This window comes from Sminthopsis crassicaudata, chromosome 4 (genome assembly GCF_048593235.1).
Source record: "Sminthopsis crassicaudata isolate SCR6 chromosome 4, ASM4859323v1, whole genome shotgun sequence".
NCBI classification, from domain to species: Eukaryota; Metazoa; Chordata; class Mammalia; order Dasyuromorphia; family Dasyuridae; genus Sminthopsis; species Sminthopsis crassicaudata.
The window spans coordinates 14,109,168-14,131,264 of NC_133620.1; the positions used below are offsets into that span (position 1 = coordinate 14,109,168).

At 39.3% G+C, this 22,097-nt stretch overlaps 1 protein-coding gene across 1 annotated transcript in view; it reads right to left on the minus strand.

Annotated features, from left to right (window-relative positions):
- PATJ (PATJ crumbs cell polarity complex component) overlaps positions 1-22,097 on the minus strand; it is a 335,316-nt gene that overhangs the window by 171,416 nt on the left and 141,803 nt on the right. Inside the window, 5 exon segments of the mRNA XM_074265778.1 lie at positions 2,736-2,813; positions 5,634-5,744; positions 7,722-7,899; positions 15,211-15,282; positions 19,714-19,876. Coding sequence (XP_074121879.1) covers positions 2,736-2,813; positions 5,634-5,744; positions 7,722-7,899; positions 15,211-15,282; positions 19,714-19,876 — 602 coding nt within the window.

The window sequence follows — 22,097 nt, forward strand, 5'->3', positions numbered from 1 at the left end:
TGTCTCTTTTGCCTGTCTTTCAATCTATCTGCTATCCTTCTATCCATTTATCTCAATATCTATCTGTTACCTATTTTTTAAATTATCTATCCATCCATCTATCTGCCAATCTATCTGTCCATCTAATTATCCATCTATCTATTAATCCAGCTATCTATCTGCAATCTATCGATCTATTTGATCAACCATCTATCTATTTAGTTATCTATCCATCCATCCAATATTTCTCTCTCTCTCTGTCTCTCTGTCTCTCTCTCTCTCTGTTTCTCTCTCTCTCTGTCTCTCTGTCTCTAAATCTCCTCTCTCTGTCTCTCTGTCTCTAAATCTCCTCTCTCTGTCTCTCTCTCCTCTCTCTGTCTCTCTCTCTCTCTGTCTGTCTCTCTCTCTCTCTGTCTGTCTCTCTCTCATTTCCCATTTAAGAAAACTAGTGTTAACTAGAAATTGCAGACATAAACTTAAGCTTGATATAAAGAAAAACTTCCCAATAATTAGAGCTAAAGACAATTATGATGTCCTATTCTGAAAGTATGCAAATTCCCCATATATGAAAGTCTTCAAATGAGGCTGAATTTCTGGTTACTAGAAAAAATCACTAGATCTGGATTTAGAGTTGGGTTAAAATCCCAGTCCTGTGGCGGCGAAAACTGAAAAGGAGTATGGGAAGGAAAAAAAAAGAAAAAAACCAACAACAACCAACCAACCAACCTGATTTAGTGGCAGACTTTGCAGATCACTTCAGCATGTTCCAAATGGATGTCAATTTACAGGGGAAAAATCTTTGTGCAAAGGGATGCATAAAATGTATAGAGATGCATAGGGAATTAGCATAAGTATATGACAAACCCATCTTCCAATAAATGAGAGGTTAAAAAAATGATATCACACTCAAAAAAGAGTCAATAAGTTGTGCTTTCCCTTTGAATGAGAAATATATTTCTAAACCCAAAACAGATCAAAGAAAAAGGAAAGGGGACCCATCTTTATAAAAATGCTTATAGTACATTCTTGTTTTACAATAAAAGAACAGGAAATAAACTGGGTATCCACCAATGAATCTCTGAACACACTACAGGGAGTGTGTATGATGTTTGTATATGAGTGTGTATGAAATGGAAGCAATGAGATTACAATCATTCTTGTAGTTTTTCTGCATATTCCTGTCACGTCTTCTACTTCTATCTTTTTTCTTTTACCATACTCATTTTTGCATGAAACTTTGCCTCACTATCTCTAATTTTCTTGAAGAGATCTCATCATTTCCATTCCCATTTTCTATTTCTTTGCATTATTCATTTAAGAAAACTTTCTCTCTTTCTATTATTCTTTGAATTCTTTATTCAGTTCGGTATATCTTTGTCTTTCTCCTTTCCCTTTCTTTCTTTCCTCAGTTATTTGTGAAGCCTAATTAGAGAGATATTTTGTTTTCTTGCTTCTTTTCTTTTGTTGCTGCTTTCCATACAATACTGAGAACTTCTGTCCACAGCTCTTCAGGCATTCTCTCTACCAAAACTAATCCTTTAAATCTATCCATCATCTTTATATTTATATATATATATATATATATATATATATATATATATATATATATATATATATATATATATATATATATATACATATCTTTAATTATTTATTTATTTCCCTGGGGCTGGGGTTAAGTGACTTGCCCAGGGTCACACAGTTAGGAAATGTTAAGTGTCTGAGACCACATTTGAACTCGGGTCCTCCTGAATTCAAGGCTGGTGCTCTTTCCACTGAGCCACCTAGCTGCCCTAATCTTCATATTTATAAAGAACATTATTTAGATAAAATCTATATGGTCTGATAGTTTTTCCTCTTTTCTTCAAATTAACATTGGAATTCTTGTTTTGCCTGGCAGTATAGAGCTTCTCCATGTATGGAAGCAAAGCATGTATTCAATCTGATGCAATTATACAAGTGGCCATTGACTGCTTGATGACACTTGAAACTTCTCACAAAGGTAATACATCTATAAGCTTTGATTAAATATTTCTGAGTTCTATTTTGTATAATTTATAAGTACATAAATCTTTTCTCTCTAAGTGACTGTACAGTACTTGAGGGAATGGACTAAAGCTACAATGAACAAATGCATTTAGTATATAGATGGGAGAGAGAGAGAGAGAGAGACAGAGAGAGACAGAGAGACAGAGAAAGAGAGAGAGAGAGAGACAGACAGACAGACAGAGACAGAGACAGAGAGAGACAGAGAGAGAGAACAATGGATGATATAGATTAGGAGCAAGAAGATTTTCTTCCTGCAAGCCAATTACTGTGTTTCATGATGGAGATACAAACACCAGTTAGCAAATTGATTCATGGACTGTACAATTCAATGGGAAGTCAGCCCATAAAAGGGAATTCAAAAGAATAATTAGTCAAAATAAATAGTTACAACATAGCCCACTGCTTCCTCTAAGTGTCTCATATTGGTCACTACCACTAGATGCTTAACGTAAGCAGTGCTTTATCAATGGCAGATCAACAACAAAGATCACTCCACCCCCTCTAAAATGAATATTATTTATAAAATCAACTTAATCTTGTTTTGTGTTCCAGGTACAATAACTATTAATATGATTGTGGCAGGGCTGATATTTTATTTGTCCTTCCCTGTCTCATGAGACTCTTTGTCTTTTTTAGTAGATCAAGAGTAAGAGAAGGAAAGAAGAAGGAAGAATGACATTTCAATAAGAAAGGAAATGAACAATCACCTTTTCTTTTTTATCTTCTTTTTCTCGCTCCTGGGTTTTGGGAGGATGGCTGGCCTTGGAAGTCACAGGTGGGATTACCTGCTCCCCACACCCCCCAAAAAGAAAAGAAAAGTCTTAAACTTCATACCAAGTATCCAATATGGCTCTACGAGATTTATGAGTAATTCTTCTATGAAATTTATGGGAAATGGTCTCTAATGCATAAGTGAAGTAACTCAATGGATTCACTTAAAAACCTAACATCCAAGAAGGATGATGGCTGAGGATAAATAGAGCTCAGGAAATGCTACAACTTATTATGGACTATAACAATATTGAGATTGCTTAGATCATTCTGAGTACTATATTTCACAGAAAGGCAAATTAGGGTGCAACTCTGGAGCTAAAGTGTGGTTGGAGAGAGAAAGCAAAGGAAACACAGAAGGTCACCGATGCTGTTTAGGATCCGCCCCAAATCTTATTTTGTAATAAAAAACTCCCAGGAGTAGTAGCCAGTCAGAAATCAATTGCTAAGAAAGTAAGAAAACGGCATTTAATTTGATAGAATATTGTTAAAACATTTCTAAGAAAGACAGTACATAAGGACATGAACCTGAACCACAGAGAGCAGCACTAACTAGGAGTTAAAAGCATGAGATTTAAAGGAAGGAAAGACCCACAGAGGTCAGCAGGAAGAGATCTCTCTGAGGAACCGTGTATTAGAATTTCTTGGATTGCAACCCTATTTACAGGCATGCTTCCCAGAAATCCAAGATGGACCTTACCCTTTTGAAGGAGTTTTATTTCTGTGTAATTTTTAAAAAACTTTCTGCATATTAGTTCATTTTCAACACTATAATCATTAAAAACACTTTACTATTAGAGAGATAGTCTAGAGACTCTTACTTCTTTCAGACAAATTAGCCACATTCAAACTTTAATGCATCTTCTAAAGCACAAACACAGAAGTTGATGCAATTTCAACTTCAAATTGATATTTAAAAATACGTGCAGTTCTTAAGATATGATTTTTTTTTTTGGGCGGGGGGGAAAGCTTTAACTCCTAGGAAGTCCCCTACTTTAGACTCATCCTCTATCCATGTTTCTGCTATTTGCAGGCAGTGCTCCTAGTTTTGCCTTCTGGGTCTGAAAAGAACAAGCTAAGCTCTTCTCAGGTTAATATTCATAAATGGAACTAGGACAAATCATGATGATACTTCAACCTTGCCAATTCTTTCTTTCTGTTCCTCAATTTCCATGTTTATAAACAGACCTTAAAGTAATTTATTTTCTTACCTCATAGGAGATTTAATAAAAAGAAAAAGGTTGAAGGTAACTCAGATGACTAACTTCTAGGGGCCTTGACATAAGTGGATGAGATCAGCAGAAGAGGCTGAAGGTATTTATTATGGGCAAAAGATGACTTAGGGAGCATTTCGAGTACTTGAAGATGTCATGGGAAAACAGGTTACTTAGCCCTGGAAGGAAGAACTAGGCCCAGTGGATGGCACTTGTAAAAGGGGTAAATCAAGGCTGGATATAAAGAAAGACTTTCTAACATGAAGAGATGTCCCAAATTTAAATAGGCTGCATGGGGCAAAAATTGACATCCCTCATGGACAGGAAGGAAGGAAGGAAATAAGCATTTGTAGGTCTTGTCAAGTGTCAGGATCTATGCTAAGCCACAGAGTGACTGATGGTCTTGGATCCATGTGGGTGGAAACACAGATCTTAGGCCCTTCTTAATTCTAAGATTCTGTAATTCTCACCCCATGGCATCATTCTGATACTGAAGCTACATTATCAAAGTAGCAGATTGGAGGAGGGGGGCTTCAAAGACCATCTACTATCACTCAATCAGTATTCAGAAGAATAAACTGAGTCCTAGTGAGGTAAAATGAGGGGCCTAAAGGCATAAGGCAAGGAAGGGGCAAAGGCTGATTGTCAGATCAAAGATATAGATACGCAAGGACCCTCAGAGATCATCTAGTTCAGATGGAAGAAACCGGTCCAGACAGATTTACTGCTTGTCCCACATGGTAGCACGTAAGAAAGCCTGGATGGAAGGCAATTCCCTTAGTCCAGTTCTTTTCACTACAATGCATGGGAAAATTAAAGATTTTGAAAATCACCAATCATAACTTCCCAAAAGCTAGCAGATGAAGCAAGCAATGACATACCTAAGTTATATAATAAGTGCTATTTAAGTTCTGGAGACAGCCATGTTTCAAAATAAATAATTGTTTTGGAACCACTAAGTAACAAGGATGGCACTAAGCCTCTAGGTCAAAGATAGAATAGAGTTATGGATCACTTTGCTTGTTCTTTTTGGCCCCAAAAGGCAGAATTAGGAGCAATGCCTGGAAGTAGCAGAGACATGGATATAGGATGAGTCTAAAGTAAGGGACTTTCTAGGAGTTAAGTGACAGCAAGGGAAATTAAGGAGCAGAATTGAAATAGAAGAGTTAGCAGGGATAAGAAATAAAAGATATACATAAACACTAAAGATCAGCAGGAGAATTTATTAGGAATAAAATACACTAGTAATCCTTGATCTTAGATAAAGTTAAATATAAAAAGTTCAATCAAAAAAGAAATCTATATTATATGTGAGTCATGCTAATGTAGTTTTAGATGCATGTTTACATATGGGTAAATACATGTATGTATATATTTACATACACATATATGTGTATGTATATATTTATATAAACATATATGTATGTATATATATTCATATATATAAAACACCCATATACATATATATATATATATAAAACACCCATATATATATATATATGGGTATGTACATATGTAGGTATATGGCTGTATACATGTAGATATATGTATATGTGTGGCTGCGTGAAGAGAGCTGACCCCCAGAAAGGGGAGGAATTCCCAATGGTCCCCGAAGCTCACCCTGGGTGTGGAGGATAAGCTCTGCACAACAAAAACAACGGGGTTTCCTGCACTCTTGATGGTTTCCACAGCTTCCTGGTGGGTTGCATTTTGCAAATCAACACCTGACACCTGAAAAACACAAACAACTGACCACATTTCCATAGACAGTTGGGTGGGTTTCATGGATGAATACAAGTTTTTGTGTGTGTTCAAGGCAGGAGGGTAGGGGCAAGTACCGCCTGCAGCCAATAAAAATACATTTTGCCAAATTGTACAATGGCACAAAATCATATAAATATTTTAAAACGCTGATAAGCAGATATGACTTATGCAAAGAACATGGCGTCAATTAATGAGAATTCAAAAATGTGGGGGAGTATCCCTGATGGACAGCCTTTGGTTAGGTCGTCGTCATAAGCACGCTCAACTGAAACTGGACAACAAAAGTTAGCCCTAGACTTCAAAAATGTCACATGGGACACATCACAAGTAACCAGGCCTATTGCACAGGAAACTCCTTTGCCAAGATAGGCTGGCACTTTGCCTATGATGGATAATCTTTCTCTCATTCTGTATCTTGTTATACATTTGTATTTTTAAAAAGATATTCAATATATGTTGACTATTGCTTCAAAATATCCATATGATATTGAAAATAGATTGAATATGTTGAAGAGATATGAAAAAGATATTTGATATATAATGAATATATTCAATATATCAGTATATTCTCCATAGAGATATGTTGTTGTTCAGTTATTTTTCAATGTGTCTGACTCTTTGTGACCCCATTTGGGTTTTCTTGGGTTGGCTATTTCCTTCTCTAGCTCATTTTACAGATGAGGAAACTGAGGCAAACAAGGTGAAGTGACTTATCCAGGGTTACACAGCCAATAAAAATACATTTTGCCAAATTGCACAATGACACAAAATCATATAAATATTTTAAAACACTGATAAGTAGCTGAGGGCAGAATCAAACTCAGGAGGATGAGAATTTCTAACTCTAGGCCCAGCACTCTACATTATTTTATAGATGTAAAGGCCTGATTGCCCAAGACATATCAAAAATATATTCATTATATGCATAGTTAATTTTTAAAATTATGTAAAGTCCCTGGGTTTAGAAGGGCCCTTAGACATAACACATAATATTAATTTCAACTGGAATCCAAGTTAGTTGTAGGACTACATGGCTGGATTTTGAATCAGAAGAGACTGTACCTGCCACAGAATGGGTATGTCAAAAATGACTTATTTCATTCATTAAGTATTCACTAATCTCCTTCTCTTTACTCAGCCCTGAGCTGGAGATATAAAGATTACAATAAAAGCACTTCTTCTATTAACAGATGTAGAAACTAAGGCTCTAAGAGACATAGTCATTGTCCCAGAGCCATCAAGGGTATGAGTGGAAGAGAAGGGTCCATTGTAATAGAAATATGTGCCGGGGCTAGAGAGACTCTAGGGTCCTTTCCTAGACTTTATAAAATTGTTCCATTCTGATCCAGGAAGCCCGAGAGGGATGGAAAGAAGGCATATCAATGTCAGTTCTGGTACCTACAGAAAGACACCTTCCTCTGGGCAAATGAGGAAAAAGGTTCTTTGTGCCCACAGAAGGGCAACATAGGGCTTCCAAGAAGGCAGAGGTCTGAAAAGGGACCACCTGAGAAAGCCAGCACGAAGGACGTCTCCAGTGAGAGGCTGTGGGGCGTGATGTGCCCCTGAAATCCACATGGCCCCCCACCCAAGCCCAACATATGTGATGCTCATCAGAAAAGAATGATTCCCAGGGGCCGGCGCCTCAGTCCAGACAAGCACGGGGCTCTTGCTGGCAAGTCGGCTTCCAATTTAGAAATTTGTGAAAGACTGTGGGAGAAGCGTGATTCCCACCATCTGTCTCATTTTGGAAAAAAGTCCTTTGAAAATCTGTTTCTTTTTTTTTTTCTTTTCTTTTCTTTATGGTGACACACAGCAGCCTCTCCAATTCCCAATGTGGTGACCAAAAAGGGTCTTTGGAAGGCAGCCCCCCCAAAAAAAACCTGCTCATAACCCCCACCCCAACCTTCCAGGGTAGGGAAGTCTGGATATTTCAGCTATTTTTACCTCCAGGATCTTGTCCCCAGTCTTCAGAGCCTTAGTTTTCCCAGCCGGGCTATCCTCGAGGACCTGCTTGATGAAGATGCCTTTCAGCTCTTCTCCGTTCTTCAGACGTTTGATCACCGTCTGCCCACCCACGATACTGATCCCAAGAGACTCATGGGCTTCTCGCACAATCTCCACGCTGCAAAGGACAAATGAGCATTATTCTTTTTCCGGGTCCGGGAGAACCATACAGACCTAGAGGGATGCGGGGCACTTGCTGTGTGCTTGGAACAGGGGAGAATTACCTTTAGATCCTCCAACTCGGATCCCTCGTGGAACCTACAGTCTAGCCGTAGTGTAAAGACAAAATGCCAGACAACAAAGAGACGAGCACTGATAAAAGGCCTCATGGGAGTTCTATGATTGATTCTTCACTGGATCCCTGCATTGCGGGTGCCAATATTGCACACATCTCAGACTAAGGGGCTAAGTGACATAACCATGGAAAGCAGGATGGGAACTCAGATCTTTCTGTCTCCCTGCTTTCAAGAGCAACATACCCCTCAGGATCGAGGACATGAAAAGTCCTAGTGAGGACCCCAGTTAATTTCCAGTGCTGCTCAGTCTACAAACAGAGCATTGGGTTCAGTTCACCTATGAGAACTAAGTCAGCCATTAGCATGGGCAACCAGCACAACTACATGTTCCCATAACAAATGAAGATATCAAAAGGATCTAGACTGGCTAAATTTGGGCAAGAGAAGGCAAGGTTTAGGAAGATAATGAGAGCTATTTTGGGGTAATTGAAGGATATCCCATTGGACTACATGCAAGGACAAGAAGGATGAAGATTATTGCATAGAAGGCTGACCAAGAAATGTTCATTAACGACCTATTATAGTCAAGATAGTAGGTTTAGGTACCAAAAAACTGCTCATCACAGTCTACAGAGAACACTGTGAAGCTCGTAAATGGCTAAAGAAAGCTATCCAAGATGGCGGCCTGCCCGACTTTATGTCATAGGATTGGCTGAAGGGACTGGAGATGTTTAGCCTCAAGAGGAGAAGGTATCAAAAGGATACATATGTAGAAAAGAGAGGGAACTTGTCTGTTTGATCCAAGAAAACAGAATAAAGAGATCAGGGGGTAAAAATTCGAAGAAGAAAATTAACACTTGGGGCAGCTAGGTGGCGCAGTGGATAGAGCACCAATCTTGAATTCAGGAGGACCTGAGTTCAAATATGATCTCAGACACTTAACACTTCCTAGCTGTGTGACCTTGGGCAAGTCACTTAGCCCTAGCCTCAAAAAGGAAAAAAAAAAAAAAAAAAAAAAGAAGAAGAAGAAAATTAACACTTGTCAGGAAAACTTTCCCCCAAACCCAGAAATGCAAAGGCTTGCCTCAAGACTTACTGTAGCAAATTAGAACTCTATAACCTGTATTAGATTTCAGATATTGTATCCAGGGCAAAGAAAACTTTGTGCATGATCATTAATGAGATAAATATGAGTTTTTAAGTGCAATGCTTTGTAAGCCTAAAAGAACTATCACATATGATTCTCATTTGTTTGTTTGTTTTTCTCAAGGAGGGCAGGGATAGGCTAGAAGAAATCAGAACAAGGGCAAACAAGAAGATGAAGGTCCTTGAGGAAATCCTCAAGAACTACTAATTAAAGGGCTTATGCTGGATTACAAAGAACACACAATCTACAGGCTGAGAGAACATGGACAGTACATCTGGGTTTATGTTTACATGTAAAATAAAAGGGGGGGAGAGAGGCAATTACAAGCATTTCATGTTTATTGCTATATTAATGATTTTAATATTAATTATATATAAATACGTATGTAGATAACAATTCAATATTAATGTTTATTATTTTATTATTTAAAATACTACATAATGAACATTTACTAAGTACCGGGCACTGTGCTAAATATGGGGATACAAGTACAAATAAAAAGAAACTGTCCTCAAGGAGTTTATAAACTAATGTGAAAGACCATATAAGGAAGCTGAGAGCAGGGTAGACATTGAGGAAGGGGAAGATACAGAGCAAGGCATTCAGGCCAGAGATATGACAGAGAAGTCAAAAACTAGTGTAGTTGCTGAGAAATTGGGGAAAAAACAGTGCTGGCTTCCTTATTAAATAGAGGTTAAAAGCAGAAGGTCCAAATGCAGGGCAAAGGGTCCTGAGAGCAATGGGGGACAGGTTGGAGGAGGCTTTTGCAGTGAGCTCTGAAGAGGATTTTAAGAGGCAGAAGTGAGAAAGACTGGCATTCTAGGCAGGGCACACAGCCTGAGCAAAAGCATGGAGAGAAGAAATGGGTGGGAATTTTGTGTGGGAAGGATAGCAGGGGAGTGACTTTGACTAGAGTAAAGGAAACATGAAAGGAGCAAAGTAAGGCTTGTTAAAGCCTGAGAAAGCAAGCAGGTGTCAGGCTGTGATGGGCCAAAAGGAGCTTGGATTAGACTGTGGGACTAACAGGGACTCAATGCCCTCAGGTACAACTGAAGGAATCGTACATGTTTATCAATTATGATTTTGGGGTCACCTGGACCTGAAATTTCCCTGGTGAAGAAGTTCCCTTTGCCAAAGCCCACAGACATCCATTCTGCAATTTGTGATTTTTAAAGGCTTGTCTGGGGGGCACGGAGATAGTTATTCCTTTGCCTGAAGTTACAAAGTCAATTATGTGTGAATCTCTTTAGCTTTGAGGCTGACTCCATCTAGCTCACCTTCCTCTTAGTTTTATGGATGAAGCAATAAGGACTCAAAGCAGATAAGGAATCAACTGGAGTCACACAGCATTGTGTGTTGAGGAACCCCTCCCCTCTGTCTCTGTCCTCTCTGAGTGTCTCTCTGTTTCAGTCTATCTATATCTCTCTATGTCTATCTGTGTCTGTTTCTGTCTCTGTCTCTCTGCATGTATGTTGTATTTAATACTGTGTATTAAGACTATCTCAGCTCTGGTTACCCAGTTTTATACACCATCCATGGGCACACAAGCAAGAACATGAACACCCTTCAAAGCTCCTCCTAAAAACCACCTTCTCCCCATATTCCCGGACTCCTCACCCTCTCTGCTCCCTGACTGATTTGAGGGCAGAGCCATGAGCCCCAGGGCCTTCACTTCAGAGGGGGCTCAGAACAGTCTTTTTATTTCCCTATAACTTTTGTCCATCTCTATTATGCCTCAGGCCAAGGAACCTTATCTCCCAATGCAGAAGTCATACCTTTATCTCTTTTAATACTTCATCCAGTAGTCTTTCCATTGACACTATATTTTTCCACTTAGAAACCACATCTCTCCTTGCCAAAGCTTACATTTCCAGTATAATATTGAATAACAATGGTGATAACAGGAATCCCTTTTTCACCCTTGATTATCCTGTGAATGCTTCTAGCTTATCCCCACCATTACATATAATGCTTGTTTTAGAACAGTGGTCCTCAAACTTTTTAAATAGTTCACTGTCCCTCAGACTATTGGAGGGCCGGACTATAGAAAAAAACAAAAGCTCACACTCTGTCTCTGCCCTTTAGCCTATTTGCCATAACCCAGCCGGGCTGTAGTTTGAGAATCCCTGTTTTAGAAAGTTTATATAAGATGCTGCTTATCATTTTAAGGAAACATCCACTTATTCCTATGCTCTCTAGTGTTTTTAATAGGAATGGGTGCTGTATTTTGTCAAAAGTTTTTTTTCTGCATCTATGGAGATAATCATCAGTTTTTATTGATATGGTCAATTATGCTGATAGTTTTCCTGTTTTGAACCAGTCCTGGATTCTTTTATAAATTCCACCTGGTCATCTTGGATTATCCTGGTGATAAAGAATTATAAACTCTTTGCTAATATTTGAATTAAACTGTTTATATCAATATTCTTTAAGGAAATTCAATTAATCTTCTTTCTCTGTTTTGACTCTTCCTAGTTTAGGTATCAGCACCATATTTGTGTCATAAAAAGGAATTTGTCAGGATTTTGGTTATTTTTTTGTTCTTTAAATGTTCTCTAAGTGCTTGGCAGAATTGACTTGTAAATTCATTGTACATGTATGACATATCAGATTGCTGGCTCTTTGGGGAAGGAGAGAAGAAGGGAAGAGTGGGAAAAAGAAAAATTTGGAACTTACAATCTTACAGAAATGAATGTTGAAAATTATCTTTACCTGTAGTTGGGGAAAAAAAATAAAATGGTATTAAGTTGGGGGGAAAAGCCAAATTTCAATGGCAAACAAAGACTTTGGGCCACATGGAGAAATCTCTTGGGAGCATTGACAGTTCTATGAAGTTTCAGGTGTATACCTTCTGACCACACCTGACCAGCCTTTGTAATCAGAGCCATGACATGCTGACGAGGTTATTTCCCAATGCTGAAGTCAGCATGCTCAGGGGTCAGAAGGGAAGGAGAGGCATTAAGGGTAGGAAGAAGAATGATGTATTATAGTCAGAAAACCTGACATCAAATCCAACCTCTGATATTTAATTCCTGTGATCTTGGGAAAGCTGCTTTATATTTTCCTCACCTATGAAAGGAGAAGATCTAACTTTATGTTCTCTGAAGGTCCATTAAGGTCACAATCCAGAATCTATGATGTTACCTGAGTAATTTCGGGCATATGATCTCTCTGCCTTGATTGCTTCATCTATACACCAACAATTATAAGCATTTAAAGAGTACTTTAAAATTTGCAAAGGACTTTATAGAATTAGATCCATTCAAAATCCTCAAGAGATGGGTGCAACTTTTATTCTCATTTTATACATGAGGAAACTGAGGCAAGTAGGGTTAAATGCCTTGGCCAGGGTCACCCAGCTACTAAGTATCCGAGGCAAGATTTGAACTCAGGCCTGGATTGCTACCCATTGAACCATGAAGGTGCTGAAGTAGCAGGCAGCAGAGGTTCCTTCCCACAGAAATATAGTCCATGACCTCACCTGGGAAATCTGGACAGTCACTTACCTCACCTGAGCATCAGTGTCCTTATGTCTAAAGTGAGGGAGTTCGACTCTATGTCTGCAACCCCTCTTGGCTCTTCATATATTCCCTCCCTGGCCATATCCCAATAATGTTAAATACAATTCCCTAGAGCAATAATCTGTTACTGTGGGTGCTCCCATACCTGATGCAGATTGCAGCCTAAATATCAGTTAGTAAATGGCCTTGAAGAGTTGTTTTTGCCAAAAATAATAGTTTGTTGACTTGACACCCCGTGTCTGAAGGGTGTCTGAGGGGTGAAGAGCTTGCCAGTGTTTGCTAGACTGGTCTTCAGCGCTTCAGAGTCCCTCATTAACCCACATTTAAAGCCTTTCTGAGTTGGTAGGACCCGGGAGAGCTCCCATGAGAAATGACCAAGAGCCAAAAAGGAACTTAGACACCGGCTTGTCCAACATGCCCATTTTACAGATTTAGGGAAACTGGTATGCAGGAACATAAATCACAGAGATTCACATAATGGAAGTGGAATTTGAAACCAGATTTCCTGACTTCAAAGCTAGTATTGTGGAGCTAGTGGTTATTTTCCCTGCTGGCTCAAATTCATGCTTCAGCGGCAAAGCCCTTAAGAAAACAAGGTCATCTTCTTAAGGAAGCACTGAAAGACCACATTGAGTGGAAAAATGGGACCCTACACATTGGCTAAAATCATAAGCCAAACACAAGCTGGCCATGGCTTCCAACTTTGCTCTTTCTCCAACAGTCAGTTCAGGAGTCATCACTTCTGGGTGGTGGTCTCTGGTCCCTTTCCCACTCATCATCAGGGGTTTCCTGCACATGCTCTACAATCTGTCTACTTGTCAAGACCCCTTCCTCGCTCACAGAATGGAGGTTCTCCCAAGGTAACCATCATTTCACTGCTTTTTTGGCATTCTTGGGATCTGGCCATACACAGTAAGCACTTTATAAATCACTAGGAATTTCAAGACCCCACTAGAAATGGTCAAAAGTTTGCATAAATTTTTCTCAACATTTCAAGTGAAAGGTCTACAATAATTGTTGACACGATTTGGGAAGTAATGTCTCCTTTCCCAAACTTAATTACATTGTACATGTTTAAAAATGAATAATAATAAATATAAAATGAATAAATAAAATCAACGTGTTATACTAGCAAAAGTCTTTAAATGAATAAATTTGTGTACATCTTGCACCCTGGTCCATTGGAATGAAATCATGAGAACAAAAGTTCTCTATTATTCCCAGGTCTCCAAGCTCTCAGTGCCATAAATATACTTAAATAGACCTCAGAGTTACAAGGATGGAGGTATAAGTTTCTTGAAGACAAGCCTGTTTTTTACTCTAAACTTCTCAGGTGCTAGTGTCTTTTCATCCAGGGTTTTTTTTTCCATCTGCTTTGCTCATGTGTTCTTGAAGTATGGACAAGCATGGATGTGTATTGTGTACACAATGGTCTTAATATATATTATGTATATATATGTGTGTATTTATATACATTTAATATGTACATGATATCTAGCACTACAGATGGTGAGCTCTTTGGGAGCAGAAATGATTTCATTTTTATCTGTGTATGTCTAGAACTCATCTTCCTGAATTGAAATCTGGCTTCAGACACTTACGAGGCAGACAAACACCTTGTCAAGTCACTTAACCCCAGCGATTTTCAAACGACAGCCCACAGGCCAGAGGCGGCCCGCTGAGGACATTTATGTGGCCCGCCGGGTTATGGCAAATGGGCTGAGGGGAAGAGACAGAGTGTCTATAGTTCGGCCCTCCAACAGTCTGAGGGACAGTGAACTGGCCCTCTATTTAAAAAGTTTGAGGACCATTGCTTACCACTTTTGGACTCAGTTTCCTCATTTGTAAAAGGAGCTAGAGAAGGAAATGGCATACTACTCCAGGATCTTTGTCAACAAAACCCAACTCAGATCAGGAGAGTTTGAACAACAAAAGTAACTACTGCGCACCAAGCACTAAGTTATGTCAAGAAAACACAAAATGAAATCTTGGGATCCAATGACTAAAAAGCATCAATAATTGTTAGAACCTGGCACAAAGTCTGACGCAGGAAATGACCAGTGATTTCATTTAATTCCAGGTGAGATGATTGTCTTGACCCATATGGGTCAACACCTTCTCTGTAACTCTTTTTATTAATTTTTACTTTCAGTTTCAAATTCTCTCCTATAATCGAATCTTTCCTCTATCCATTGAGTATAACTTAGTCACAGAGAGCAGCATGGGACCCTGGGAGAAATGACTTGTCTTTTTGTGTCAGAGGTGAGAGTTGAATTCAGGATCTCCTGTCTCAGAGTCGAAATGTGTACTTTGAGAAACACTGTCCCTGGCACAGAGAAACTAATTAATAAATCCTTGTTGATGACTGATGCTTGTGGAATGGAATTTTTCATCCCAGCTTACATAAATATTATCATAACTCCTGAGCCTTAATAAAAATTAATAAGCTCACTAACATCAAATAAATGAAAATTAAGTCTTTGGTCACACTTTAAAAAAATGAAATAATATATAAATCAACATACATTCGAGGTGGACCCCAGTGACTGAAGTTTGGAGTCTCTTCTCCTTCACCTTCTTCTCTCTCTGGCAAATCACTGGGGAAAAAAAAAAAGCTGTAAGTTACACTGCTGAAAGAGAATTATCATCACAATATAAGACAACTCATTTCAAAACTTAACAATAAAATTTTATTACATTCCCACTGAACAAGAAACCAAGAGCCAAACAAAACAAGAAACTACTGGGAGTACAGAAAATAGGCTACATTGAATGGTCCACAGCAAAAAGGGACTTTTTTTTTCTTTGTCTTCTAGGAGTAAACCATGAGGGATGGTATAACATTGAGCTGAATATAATAAAATGAAAGAGGGACAAATATAAAATCTTGTTAGCTGGGTAACCAAAAAAATCAACTTCACAAGGTAGATGGTAATTATTCAGAAAAGGATCTGAGGGCTTTAGTGGAATGCAAGCTTAATGAGTCAACATAATGAGGAAGAAAAAATAAAAGGTTTATTTGTTTCTGGGGAACCATTAACATTATATTACTTTTGGACACCATGGTTTAGGAAGAATATTGATAAGCTAAAGCACTGAGGGGCACAATGAGGTGAGAGGAGGGCATATATTCTATGACATATGAGATTGAAGCAGCTGAACAGCTTTCACCAGAAGAGAAGAAGGAAGGCAGATACAGTTGTTTTCAGTTATTTGAAGAAATGATCAAATAGAAGAGAGATTGCACTTGCTTTTCTGAGCACTAAAAGGATGAACAAGAGCACTGGGGTAGAAAGTGGAGAGGAATTCAATTTAAATTCAAAACTCCCTCAGAAATGGTGGGTTCTATCTCCTTGGAAGTTTTCAAGCAGACACTGTGTCACCACATCATAGAAGTTTGGACTGGCCAGGCAGGAAGGTCCCTGCCAAGCCTGAGATTCTGGGATGCTCTTTCCAAGCCTGAAGATGCCCCTGATCAATTTCAACTTCCTTGCCCATTGTCTGATGCCACCTGATCTCCCAAATCCAAGGAGATTAAATAACATTGTTTTCCAGATCTTGATTAGGAGTTGAATTTATTAGCGGAGTAAAACAAATAGTGAGTGGCTCACAAGTCAGGACAAGGATGATCAGCCTTCCAAAGTGAATGCTGCAGAATGAGAATGCTCAAGTTTAGTAACAAAGATGAGGAAGGAGAAGGAAGCTACCACTTTCTTCACAAAGGAGAGGGAGCCTAGAGATAGAATGTATCCTATCAAACTTGCCCAATACATTGATTTGGCTGAACTGTTTTCCCTCCTTCTAAATTATTTATTATAAAAATTGGTTCTCAGACAAGAGGCTAAGAAAGAGATGCACTGGGGAATGAAAGTGATCGCAAAACAAAATTTATCCAGGAGTTGTTGTTGTTGTTTTAAGTTACAGATGTTCTTAGCAACAATACCTGACGTTCTTTTGTTTGACAATGTTTTAACACACTAACCTGACTGAATGTGAGAAGGAAACTCCAAACATTAAAGGCTTGGTTGTAATCGTCCTGCTGGGATAGTTTCTCAAACTTCTCTGATCTGCGTTAGTCTATCCCTATTGAGACAACTCTCACCCAGCTCAGACTCTCAGAACTATGAGGCTTAGAACTGGAAGGAACTTTAGAGATGGTCCAGAACATTGAGGCCCAAAAAGACTTTGACTTTCCGAAGAGCATACAGATATGTTTGCACAATCACTGAATTTCAGAGGTAGATGTGACTCCCAGAAAAAAACCTAAAAATATTCTTTATGAGCATCACTTTAAGACTTCTTTTTTATGTGTTTTATATTGTTATGTATCTTGTATATTAATTTCTCTGTAAATTATCATCCTACACAATAAGGAAGAAGCCTAACAGGAGAAATAATTTGTTCAGGATTCCACAGCCAGTAAGTCACAGGAGGGAAGACCAACTCCCTCCTCTACCATGTACTTGTCTAAGGTTGGTGCCAAAAGACTACTGGGGAAATTCTGTTCTCTTACGGGGAGGGGAGAATGATGGTGACAAGATCCTTGAAACTCAATTTGACTTAAATACTTTTATTGCTACAAAGTGTGTGTGTGTGTGTGTGTGTGTGTGTGTGTGTGTGTGTGTGTGTGAGAGAGAGAGAGAGAGAGAGAGAAAGAGAGACACACACACACACATAGACACAGAGACAGAGACAGAGAGACAGAAAGACAGAGAGAGAGAGACAGACAGACAGACAGAAACAAAAGAAAATGTTGGAAAAAGATATTGTAAGAACATAAAATATGGTCACACTGCCTACCAGAAGGACAATACTTTGCAAACCTTTGAGGTCAACAGAAATTATTTTGGTTCATTTGGGTTTTGAGGATGGGTGTGGAAAAAGAAGAAAGTAAGGGTAGAAGAAAGAATGGAAGGAAGAAGGAGGAAGAGAGGGAAAGAGAGAGAAGAGAAGGAAGGGAAGGAGGAAGGGAGGGAGGGAGGAAAGAACACTTTGGAATTTTTTTGCTGGCTTTAGAGCTAATATTTTCATCTAACGCTTACTTGTGCACACTGGTATAAAACTTTAATCAACACAGATAATGAAAATTATTACCCATCATTATGCTCATCTCACAGATGAATAAAAGGCAATGTAAATTGCCAATGGACAATCGGCATGAGGACAATGAGGTCAATACTGAAACCCAGTCATCCTACCCTAACACTTGGCACTCATTAAATGACCCCAAAATAGTAGTGATAATATTCTCTTGCCTCTATATATGCAGTATTTTAATACTCACAAAAAAAAGTTGTTGTTATCTTTTTTCCAGCCTCAGAACAACCCTGTGAAGCAGATGCTACAGGTATTATTATCCACATTTGTAGTTGAGACAAGTCCCAGAAAGGAAAGATGACTTGACTAAGTTTGTGGAGCTAATTGATGCCGTATCATTTCACAATTCCAATCAGAGCTGGTTCATTAAGACCATTGAGCCTTCTTGAGTCCAAGTTCAGCACTAGTGACAGATTTCTAATGTGGCTACCCTGATTTCACAATCTGGCCCCTTTTCCCATGATGCCATAGGGCCTCCTTTTCACTACATTTCACACAGGGAATTTAACAAATCTTATGCAATCACTATAAGCAAACTGAAAAAAAGAAAATTGCTACTCTCCATACAAAGCACTATTTAACAGGGTAAGAAAAGAGGAGGAAAGCATTTATTAAACACCTACTGTGTCCCGAGCACTGTGCTAATCCCTTTATAGATAGCTTATTCTGATGAACACTCTCTGTCAAAGGTGGAACCTTATAACAAGGAAAAAAGTGGCTGTTACTCTTGACCCAGTATTAATGCCTGAGTTTTCCCCCTAAAAATATAAACCTTCCAATAAAAATATTATTGTTTGAATCTGACTAAAAATGATGAATGACCAAAGAAATATTCCATTAGAGTTTCATGTATGATGATGAATCACCCGCTTCCAAAAGGAAGGTGCATTGGGGATTTCAACCATTAAGGACTTGTCCACGATAAACAAATGGCTTGTAGGGAAATCACTCTCTGGTGTCACAGTGCTTAGGATTCCAGGCCCTGGGAGGGACCTCCCCCCACCCCATCAATATTCACTGTTTTCTTCAGTGTCACCAATAATTAAGCTTTTGGGGGTCAAGCCCAGAGCACTCAGGCTGGAGATGACAGGTAGCTGTCTACGTTATTTATTCCTTTAAAAGCTTAGAAACCTGAGACGGACTCTAGGCTCACATAGACTATTGTTCTCATGGGAGCCACACTTAACTCTGGCATCTTAGCAGGAAAATATGATCACAAACATTATTCCATTTAGCTCAAAGATTCAGCGTCTCAAGGATAAACAAACTTCATGGGAAAAGGCCCGCCAGACAGTCTCGTGGGATGAAGAAGGCCATGGTCTTTATCTTTCTGGTACATGAGATATCAAGAGCAGATTTCCCCATCTGGAAAATGAGGGGGGTGGATGTACACATGTGTGAAACTGCTCTTGACCCCGATCCTGTGGAGACCATCTGGGACAGCCCACCTCGGCCACCCAGGGGCTCGGCTCTAGGGGCCTGCCTTTGGAAAGGACAGAGATAAGCTGAATGGAGAGCATTCCCAAGAGGGCTACCTCCATCAGTCAGTCAATCAACAACCAGGGAAACAGTGGAGAATCTGACCCCTTGCCAAACACAAAATTCAACCCCCCTTTGATAACATATTATAATTCAATGAATCGGTCACTAGTCAACACTACAATGGGTCTGGTACAATGACAGGCACTGAGAATACAGAGAAAAAAAGCTAAAACAGATATATAAACAGAGCAGATCTGCTGAACAATGAATCTGCTATTAAGCACCTACAGTATACCAATTATAATACTAGTCGTGGGAAATTGATGGAAGGTTACCTTAAAAGAGAAGGCGTTTAGGAACAGCTAGATAGAGGTGAATGGAGGAGAGGGGAAAGCATGAAAGGGAAGGGGAGGAGAGAAAGGCCCGATAATGGGGCAGGGGTAGCATACCATGTCTCTGCTGCATATTTAGATGGTAGCACTCCGGTCTTGGAGAGCCCTCGCTTGTGGGGCAGCCGATAGACTGGCACGTCCTCCCCCTCACTCCCTTGGACCACTGCAGGGAGATCAACCAGCATTTCTGGGCCTTCTGAAGCACTTGCCATCCTCAGGCCTGGAAGGCAAAAAAAGCTGTACAGTTAGCAACAGAAAAGCCAAGTAATGCCATTTCCTAAGCTTTTCCTACTTCTAGCTAGATGGGGGGGGAGGGGGGATAGAACAAAGAAAATTAGGTGATTCGTGCCCTCAGAGAGCATATGTTCTAGAGGAGGAGTGGAACACCATGCTGACATATGAATACTAACTAGATGCAAAGTCAATAAACACATACACATTTAGGAAAAAGACTTTCCTTATTGCACATGCTTAACATATATTGAATTACTTGCCATCTAGGGAAGGGGGTGGGGGAAAGGGAGGGAAAAAATGTGGAGCACAAGGTTTTGCAAGGGTGAATGTTGAAAATTTTCCATGCAAGCTTTAATAACATGAAAAAATAAAAAAAAAACAGTAAAAAAAAAAAAGTTAAAAATAAAGTTAAACTTTACTTTTAATAAAGTTTTTAATAAAGTTAAAAATAAAGTTAAACTTTACTTTTTTCATCTCAAAAATATAGCAAAAGAGAAAGAGGGAAAGATTGAAAGTCAGGGAAACTGAGAACAATTCTTCCTTGTCGGCTCCTTCCTTACTGGCTGTATGATCTTAGGCTTAATACTTCTGACACTCTGTTTCTTTGATAAACAGGAAAACTGGACTAGATACAGCCCTATACAAAATAAACCAACAGCAACACTAATGATAATAATAGCAAGCATTATGTAGTGCTTTGAAATCTGCCCAGCACTTTATAGGATAATTTGATTGGGAAGACAAGGCAGGAAGAGGTAGAATGGGCAGAATCAGGAAAGATTTCCTATACAGGATATGAACCTTGAAGGAAGACAGAAATAATAAGAAATAGAGATAAGGAGGAGGGCACGCCAGGCATGAGGGACAGCTAATGCAAAAGCATGGGGAAGGAAATGGAGAGTTGTTTCTGAGGGACAGTAAGAAGTAAAATAATAAGTCTGACTGGAATAGGAAGAGAAATATTGTACTAAAAGGCTGGAAAAATAGGCAGGGGGGCAGGTAAGTGGCTTTAAATGATAGAGAAGATTTATATTTATTTACAGTGCCAATAGGCAAATGTTTATTTAGTTGTTTCTTATTCTTTATGACTCCATTTGGGGTTTTATCGGCAAAGATTCTATAGTGGTTGGCCATTTCCTTCTTAAATGCATTTTACACATTTAACATGCATTTAACACACATTTACACTTTATCCTAAGGCAAACAGGATAAAGTGACTTGCCCAGGATCACATGATTAGGAAGTGTCTTTAGCCAGATCTGCACTCAGAAAGATGAATCTTCCTGTCTTATGGCCGGCCATTCCATTCATTGGGTCACTTAGCAGCCAGTAAGGAGCTGTTAGAATTACTGAGTAGGAGATCAAAATGGTCCTTAGGAAAAGTACTTTAGCGGCTCTGTCAAATAGAGATAAAATTGGGAAGAGATTTGAGGCAAGAAGACCAATTAAAAGTTATTGCCATTACTCCAGGCAAGTGGGGACGAGAGCTTGAACAAAAGGGAAGCTTTATGAATGGAAAAGAGGGGGAAAATACTATCATTTGGCAGCCTGTTTGGAGCCGGGGGAAATGAGCCATCCTAGATGATGGGAGCTTGTGACCCAAGATAACTGCCAGGATGGTGGGGTTCTGCACAGAAATACAAAGGGCAGAAGGGGAGAGGATTTGGGGAAATGTTGTGAGTTCAGATTTACACATGCTGAGTTGAGGCGCCCAGGGGAAATCTGGTTCAAAATGTCTATCATATTCCTAATAATGACAACACAGGAGAAAGATGAGGAGTGGAGATCTAGAACCAAACATTCCCTGCACAGAGATAATTGAGCCCATGTGAGTTGAGGTCACCAAACATATGGAGAGAACAGAAGAGTTTTGGAAAGAAGGAACACAAAACTTTGGAGGCCATTCCCAGTTAGGAGATGCAGATGCCTAATGAGCCAGTAACAGATTAAGAAGAAGCGGTCAGAGAGGGAGGAGGACAATCAAAAGACTGCATTGACCTGAAAAGCCAGAAAAAGGAGATTATAGGGAAAGGATGGTCAGTCAGTGGTGTGGAAAGGACAAGAAGGACAATGGACAAATGGCTGTCCACCCACCAAACATGAAAACAAGAGTCATCTCTTCTCTAGGACAAATTCCCTCCCTTCTCTGGTGAGAGCAGCTCAAAGCCTTTAAGGAGACTCATGGGACAGAAAGACGCACCCATTTC